This window comes from Theropithecus gelada, chromosome 15, assembly GCF_003255815.1.
Source record: "Theropithecus gelada isolate Dixy chromosome 15, Tgel_1.0, whole genome shotgun sequence".
Classification (NCBI taxonomy): Eukaryota; Metazoa; Chordata; class Mammalia; order Primates; family Cercopithecidae; genus Theropithecus; species Theropithecus gelada.
In genome coordinates, this window is record NC_037683.1 from 857,796 (window position 1) to 866,236 (window position 8,441).

At 51.1% G+C, this 8,441-nt stretch overlaps 1 protein-coding gene across 1 annotated transcript in view; it reads left to right on the forward strand.

Moving 5' to 3' along the window:
* The window catches only part of EXD3 (exonuclease 3'-5' domain containing 3), a 119,498-nt gene that overhangs the window by 79,177 nt on the left and 31,880 nt on the right, over positions 1-8,441 (forward strand). Inside the window, exon 17 of the mRNA XM_025359663.1 lies at positions 309-473. Within this exon, the coding sequence (XP_025215448.1) occupies positions 309-473 (165 nt within the window). The remainder of the gene's footprint in view (positions 1-308; positions 474-8,441) is intronic.

Here is an 8,441-nt window from a genome sequence, read left to right on the forward strand (position 1 = left end):
CCCCCTCCCCGTGATCCCCACCCCCCTGTCCAGCCCCCTCCCCGTGATCCCCACCCTCTGTAGGGCACACGTGCCACCCCAGACACACACGTGGAGACCCCCCAGCACCGGCACTGGAGCCCCCTGGGGATGGTTTCGTTGCGTGTTGTCTGCATTTCTGCTGTTTTATGCACAGCACACACAGTGCTCCTCTTCTGAAGATAAAACAGAGACAGAGCTGGCCACACAGCCTCAGGGCCCTCGCTCTCTGAGGCTGTGAGGGGCTGGGTGGGGTGACCGTGGGACTGCTGACCAGGGCTTCACCGTAGGTCCCTGTGGCTGCTGTGGCTGAGGGCGCCGCCCCTCAGGTCCCGGCCAGGGCCTTTCGCGTGGTGTGTGACAACATGCTGCAGGGGCTGGCACGGAGCCTCCGCTGTCTGGGTGTGGATGCACGCATGCTGGGCAACGGTGACGACCACCGCAGAGCGGCCGAGGTGAGCCTTCGGGGAGGGTCTTGGGATCCTCCTAAGGTGCGGCTGCCCCTAGCACAGGTGTTCCCACCCCCAGCACCAAACTCCTACCTCCAGCTCATCCACGGCTGCCAGCTGTGCCAGGCAATCTCTGGGAACAGGACGGGGTGGCCAAGGATGGAGCGGTTGGGGGCCAAGTGGCTGAGATGGTCCCAGCCTCAGCCCTCATTGCCCTACAAAAGGAATTTACAGATGGAATTGGCACTGCTAATCAGTTGACCTTAAAATAGAGCCTATCTTATTTGGGTGGGCCCAAGGTAATCACTTGAGCCCTTAAGAGCAGAAACGGGGCCGGGTGCAGTGGCTTATGCCTATAAACCCAGCACTTTGGGAGGCTGAGGCGGGAGAATGGCGGGAACCCAGGAGGCAAGTTCCACAGCTGTTTGTACTTTCTGTTCTGAGAGGTCACTGGAGGCCAGGAGTTCGAGACCAGCCTGGCCAACATGGTGAAACCCCATCTCTACTAAAAATACAAAAATTAGCCGGGCGTGGTGGCGGGTGCCTGTAATCCCAGCTACTCAGGAGGCTGAGGCAGGAGAATTGCTTCAACCCCAGAGGGAGAGGTTGCAGTGAGTCAAGATTGCACCACTGTACTCCAGCCTGGCTGACAGAGCAAGACTCCATCTCAAAAAAAAAAAAAAAAAAAAAAGCCAGGCACGGTGGCTCATGCCTATAATCCCAGCACTTTGGGAGGCCAATGCGGGCGGATCACGAGGTCAGGAGATCGAGACCATCCTGGCTAACATGGTGAAACCCCATCTCTACTAAAAATTTAAAAAAATTGTCCAGGTGTGGTGGCGGGCGCCTGTAGTCCCAGCTACTCGGGAGGCTGAGGCAGGAGAATGGCGTGAACCCAGGAGGCGGAGCTTGCAGTGAGCTGAGATCCGGCCACTGCACTCCAGCCTGGGCGACAGAGCGAGACTCCGTCTCAGGAAAAAAAGAAAAAAAAAACAAAAACAGGAATGGAACGCAGAAGACAGGGAGATTCAAAGCACAGGAAGGATTCGATGTCTCATTGTTGGCTTGAAGATGGAGGAGGTCACACAAGGAAACCTCAGTCCAACAGCCACAAGCAGCCAGATTCTACCAACACCTGACCAAGCCCAGAAGCAGGTTCTTCCCCAGAGTCTCCTAAGAAGATCCCGGCCACTAACACTGTGATTTCAGCCATGAGACCCTAAGCAGAGAACCTGATCGAGTCCACCAGATTTCTGGACTTCCACAGAACTATGTTTTAAGCTTTTAGTAAATTGTGACAGCAGCATTAGAAAAATAATATGGAGGTTGGGTGCAGTGGCTGACGCCTTAATCCTTGCACTTTGGGAGGCCGAGGCAGGTGGATCACGAGATCAGGAGTTCAAGACCAGCCTGGCCAAGATGGTGAAACCCTGTCTCTACTAAAAGCACAAAAATTAGCCAGGCATGGTGGCAGGTGCCTGTAATCCCAGCTACTCGGGAGGCTGAGGCAGAGAATTGCTTGAATCCGGGAGGCAGAGGTTGCAGCAGTGAGTGGAGATCATGCCACTGCACTCCAGCCTAGGTGACAGAGCAAGACTCTGTCTCAAAAAAATAGAAAAAAAAAAAAATGGATTGTGGTACCAGGAGTGGGGTGCTGGTGTCACACACAGCTAAAAATGCGGAAGTAGTTTTAGAATCAGGTAATGAGTAGAGGGTGGAAGAGTTCTGAGGATCACAACAGGAAAGGCCTAGAGAGCCTTGAAACAGACTGTAGAAATACGGACATTAAAAGTGTCGAAGGTTAGGAAATAGGAGCGGGATGCTGGTAAATGCAGCTGAAACAGACGGAGCTGAGATGGTTAGACCTAAGCCACAACAGTGTGAGGGTGTCAGACCAAAGCCAAATTGACCAGGTTTCTCCCTCAGGGGAGTAAGAAGTGGGGTTAGTTGGTATTTATTCTTCATGGAGAGGCGGAATCCATCTTGAACCCTCGATTTGTTTAAATACTAGTTATGGGTAATCTTACCCATATGTTTTTTCTAGTTACTTTTATTCTCTTTCCTTCAGTAAGAAGTGAATTTTTTTTTTTTTTTTTTTTTTGGAGACAGAGCCTTGCTGTCGCCCAGGCTGTAGTGCAGTGGCACAATCTCGGCTCACTGCAAGCTCCATCTCCCGGGTTCACACCATTCTCCTGCCTCAGCCTCCCGCGTAGCTGGGACCACAGGCGCCCGCCACCATGCCTGGCTAGTTTTTTGTATTTTTAGTAGAGACGGGGTTTCACCATGTTAGCCAGGATGGTCCCGATCAAAGAGTGAAGAATTTTTCTAATTACTTTTCACTGGTTTTTATCTCCTAGGTCTTCTGCTCCAAGCTCTTAGTGAATTCTGTATTTTTAGGACTTTCTCTACAAGTAGTACAGCTTTATTTTCACCCTCATTTGTTTTCTGGACTGTCTGCTTATGTGAACATCCTAGACAGGTATTCCTGTTTGTGACCACCTTACTCACAGCTGTAATGATCTCACAGATGCAGGCACAGCTTCAGGCATTTTCTGGAGAGAACATCTTTTAAGAAGGGAAGCCATAGAGCTTTCGTGTTCTTTTTTTTCTTTTTCTTTTTTTTTTTTTTTTTTTGAGATAAGAGTTTCGCTCTGTCGCCCAGGCTGGAGTGCAGTGGCGTGATCTTGGCTCACTGCAAGCTCTGCCTCCCGGGTTCACGCCATTCTCCTGCCTCAGCCTCCCGAGTAGCTGGGACCACAGGCGCCGCCACCTCGCCTGGCTAATTTTTTTGTATTTTTAGAGAGACGGGGTTTCACCGTGTTAGCCAGGATGGTCTTGATCTCCTGACCTCGTGATCCACCCACCTCGGCCTCCCAAAGTGCTGGGATTCCAGGCGTGAGCCACCGTGCCCGACTTTTTTTTTTTTTTTTTTTTTGAGACAAAGCCTTGCTCTGTTGCCCAGGCGGGAGTGCAGTGGTGCTACCTGGGCTCACTGCAAGCTTCGCCTCCCAGGTTCAACCGATTCTCCTGTCTCAGCCTCTTGAGTAGCGGGGATTACAGGCACTCACCACTACATCCAGCTAATTTTTGTATCTGCAGTAGAGATAAGGTTTCTCCATGTTGGCCAGGCTGGTCTCGAATTCCTGACCTCAGGCGATCTGCCCACCTCAGCCTCCCAAAGTGCTGGGATTACAGGCCTGAGCCACCGCGCCCTGCAGGATCTTTCCAAATCATGTGTTTTCTACTAAGACTCCTGGAGAGATGAGTTAATTGTTTCATGTAAGGATTATATCTTGAGTTTCATTTTCCATACCTTTCAAAAGGAGCCTTACTAATAAACTTACAAACATTTTTTAAAAAGAAAACGGAAAGAAAGCACTCCGGGTGAGAGCCCAGAGAAAGTGAGGAGCACGTCCTGACAAAGTGGAGGGAGACAGGCCTCTGCTAGGCGGTGGCGGGAGACGCCACGGGGCTGTGTCCTGCTGTCGGACAGAGACTTTGTCAGGTGAACCTGGGTGTTCAGCTGAGGAGATCTCCAGACTGTGGAAGATGCAGCCTGGCCTGTTCCTGCTGCTTATGGTGAAATGTGAGCAGAAGGAGGAGTGACTGAGGGGAGTGCTCTTTTTTTTTTTTTTTTTTTTTTTTTTTTGAGACAGAGTCTCGCTCTGTCGCCCAGGCTGGAGTGCAGTGGCGCGATCTCGGCTCACTGCAAGCTCCGCCTCCCAGGTTCACGCCATTCTCCTGCCTCAGCCTCCCGAGTAGCTGGGACTACAGGCGCCCGCCGCCTCGCCCGGCTAATTTTTTGCATTTTTAGTAGAGACGGGGTTTCACCGTGTTAGCCAGGATGGTCTCAATCTCCTGACCTCGTGATCCGCCCATCTCGGCCTCCCAAAGTGTTGGGATTACAGGCGTGAGCCACCACACCCGGCCGGGGAGTGCTCTTAAACAAAAAGGAAGCCGGGCGCAGTGGCTCAAGCCTGTAATCCCAGCACTTTGGGAGGCCGAGGCAGGCGGATCACAAGGTCAGGAGATCGAGACCATCCTGGCTAACACTGTGAAACCCCGTCTCTACTAAAAAAATACAAAAAACTAGCCGGGCGAGGTAGCGGGCGCCTGTAGTCCCAGCTACTCGGGAGGCTGAGGCAGGAGAATGGCGTGAACCCTGGGGGCAGAGCTTGCAGTGAGCCGAGATCCTACCACTGCACTCCAGCCTGGGGCACAGAGCAAGACTCTGTCTCAAAAAAAAAAAAAAAAAAAAAAAGGAACTAGGACTTGATGATTTGGGAAACTTTCATCCTGTCCAGATGGCAAAAGATGCTAAGAATAAGTGATTGTTCCCAAAAGTGTGACCTGAAAAGCCGAGTGTGTATCTGTGCATGAGTGAGGTCAGAGCAGTCAGAGTCTTCAAAAGCAAACCTGAGGCTTCCAGAAAGTGCAGGGGCATCAGCCCTTGGCCACCTCCACAGACACGGAAGTGGACAGGAAATGTGCCAGCGAAATTCCACACCACTCACAATCTTCTGAGACGCGTCGCATCAGCCACTGCAAGCACGGAAGCCAGTTCTCGATAGTAAATCTCTTCTATCTCCCACTGGTTCGCTTCTCTAGATCAGCCCAACTGACAAATTTTGGTGCCAGAAGTTGTTGCAGAGGAAGGTCTTACAGATGAGTTCTCTGCACTGGTTCTGGGACTTCTGGAATTGGTTCTTTAATATTATTAGATTTAGAGACACTAAGGGCCTAGTTTCCAGTAGTAAAGAGGATATAGGCCAGGCGCGGTGGCTCACCCCTGTAATCCCAACACTTTGGGAGGCTGAGGCAGGTGGATCACAAGGTCAGGAGATCGAGATCATCCTGGCTAACATGGTGAAACCCCGTCTCTACTAAAAATACAAAAAATTAGCCAGGCACGGTGGCAGGCGCCTGTAGTCCCAGCTACTTGGGAGGCTGAGGCAGGAGAATGGCGTAAACCCGGGAGGCGGAGCTTGCAGTGAGCTGAGATCATGCCACTGCACTCCAGACTAGGTGACAGAGGAAGACTCCATCTCAAAAAAAAAAAAAAAAAAAGAAAAAGAAAAGGATACAGTAGTCCATGGTGAGGTCTTGCAAAATTATTCAAAATATTGCCATGGGATACCCTTTATTGGGAACTGGTAGAAGCACAGATTCTGAGGGAACAAGTATTTGCTGCTTCCAAACATCGCAGTCAAACTAATGGGTATAATGGGATGGGCTGGTTGCTCCTAACTGTGCTGGAGAAAGTGGGGAAGAAAAAGGTGAGCTCAGGCTCCACACCAAGGACCTGCCAGCTTCTATAGTGGCCCTAAAAGAAGCCCTTATCCCCTGTAGCTGCAGAAGTAAAACTGCTGAACACCACGCCTAGAGTTTAATCCTGTGAGCAGCTGAATCACAACAGAAAGTAAATTCACAACTGATGTTATTAACCTTTGTCCACTTGGCCAGTCCTGTCCATGTAAAATTATACTTCATTGTCTTTGAACGTGCTTTTCTCTGATTCTTTTTTGTTTTTGTTTTTGTTTTTGAGATGGAGTCTCGCTCTGTCACCCAGGCTGGAGCACAATGGCACGATCTTGGCTCACTGCAGCCTCCACCTCCCAGGTTCAAGCGATTCTCCTGCCTCAGGCTCCCCAGTAGCTAGGATTACAGGTGCCCGCCACCACGCCCAGCTAATTTTTGTATTTTTAGTAGAGACAGGGTTTCACCATGTTGGCCGGGATGGTCTCGATCTCCTGACCTCCTGATTCACCTGCCTTGGCCTCCCAAAGTGCTGGGATGACAGGCGTGAGCCACCACGCCCGGCCCTTTCTCTGATTCTTGATGAAGTTGAGCATCTTTCCATATGTTCTCTAGCTATTTGCGCTTTCTGTTCTGTGGAGCGCCTTGTGGCTGCCACTGCTGCCCTAAGAAAGGCCTGGCTGCAAGGCTGGGAACTCGGCTGGGAAACCGTTCCCTGACTGATATAAACCTTCCCTAACGATGAAGGTGGTTTGCGGTGCCTAATCTTTACAAACAACGTGGTTTATGCTGGACATCACTTTCCTCTCAGGACTCTGGAATTTTGGTATATGCCAGGCAGAGGGTATCAATGTGACCATCCCCCAGTAAAAACTTCAGGTGATGAGTCCCCAATGAACTTCCCAGATAGACAACGCTTCACAAATGTTATTACAACTTTTTGCAGAAGTTAAGCGCATCGCACAGGATTCTCTTGGGAGACGACTCCTGGGTGCCTAAACCCTGTTTCCTCTGACTCTCCTGAGCGAGGGTTCCTGGGTGCCTGAGCCCCGTTTCCTCTGACTCTCCTGGGAGATGGCTCCTGGGTGCCTGAGCCCCGTTTGCTCCGGACTTTGCCCTGTGTGCCTTTTCCCTGTGCTGACACTGCTGTATACTGTTCACTGTAGTGAGTCTTAGCCAGTGTGACTGTGTGCTGAGTCCTGAGTAACACTGAATTACCAAGCCTCAGGATGATCTTGGGGACCCTCAACACGTGCCTGGTCCAGTCTTTGGCTTTCATTTTTAAGAGACAGGGTCGGCCGGGCGCGGTGGCTCAAGCCTGTAATCCCAGCACTTTGGGAGGCCGAGATGGGCGGATCACGAGGTCAGGAGATCGAGACCATCCTGGCTAACACGGTGAAACCCCGTCTCTACTAAAAATACAAAAACTAGCCGGGCGAGGTGGCAGGCGCCTGTAATCCCAGCTACTCGGGAGGCTGAGGCCGGAGAATGGCGTGAACCCGGGAGGCGGAGCTTGCAGTGAGCTGAGATCCGGCCACTGCACTCCAGCCTGGGCTACAGAGCGAGACTCCGTCTCAAAAAAAAAAAAAAAAAAAAAAAGAGACAGGGTCTCATTCTGTCTGGCTAGAGTATAGTGGTGTGATCATAGCTGACTGCAGCCTCAAAATCCTAGGCTCAAGTGAGCCTCCCAACTCAGCCTCCTAAGTAGCTAGGAACACAGGCACAGGCCACCACACCCAACTAATTTTTAAAATTTTTTGCAGAGACAGGATCTCGCTATGTTGCCCAGGCTGGTCTTGAACTCCTGGCCTCGGGTGATCCTCCTGCTTCAGCTCCCAAAGTGCTGGGAATACAGGTGTGAGCCACCGTGCCCGGCCTGGCCTTGAGTTTTTACATGATGCCATGATGTCTAAATTCCTCTAGCATTTTCACTCTAGCATTTCTGTAGCATTAATTCCTCTAGCATTTCGTGTCTAGTAGGGTGAGTATCTACCTCGTTCTTCTCCGTCAGTCCTTTGTCCTTTCTGTATAGGTTTAGAAACAGCTCACCAATTCAGTTTTGCTTGGAATTGCATTGGCTCTATAAATCAATTCAGGGAAAAGTGACATTTCTAAGATATTGAGGCCAGGTGCAGTGACCTCACCTATAATCTCAGCACTTTGGGAGGCCAAGGAGGGAAAATTGCTTGAGCCCAGGAGTTTGAGACCAGCCTGACAACATAATGAGACATTGCTTCTAAAAAAAGAAATAGCCAGGCATGGTGGTGCACACCTGTGGTCCTGGACACCTGAGGGACTGAGGTGGGAGGATCACCTGAACCCATGAGGTTGAGGCTACACAGCGAGCCATGATCACGCCACTGCACTCCAGCCTGGGCAACACAGCAAGACCTCATTAGAAATATATATATACTGGCCAGGTGCGGTGGCTCAAGCCTGTAATCCCAGCACTTTGGGAGGCCGAGACGGGCGGATTACGAGGTCAGGAGATCAAGACCATCCTGGCTAACAGGGTGAAACCCCGTCTCTACTAAAAAATACAAAAAAAAACCAAACTAGCCAGGCGAGGTGGCGGGCGCCTGTAGTCCCAGCTACTCGGGAGGCTGAGGCAGGAGAATGGCGTAAACCCGGGAGGCGGAGCTTGCAGTGAGCTGAGATCCGGCCACTGCACTCCAGCCTGGGCGACAGAGCGAGACTCCATCTCAAAAAAAAAAAAAA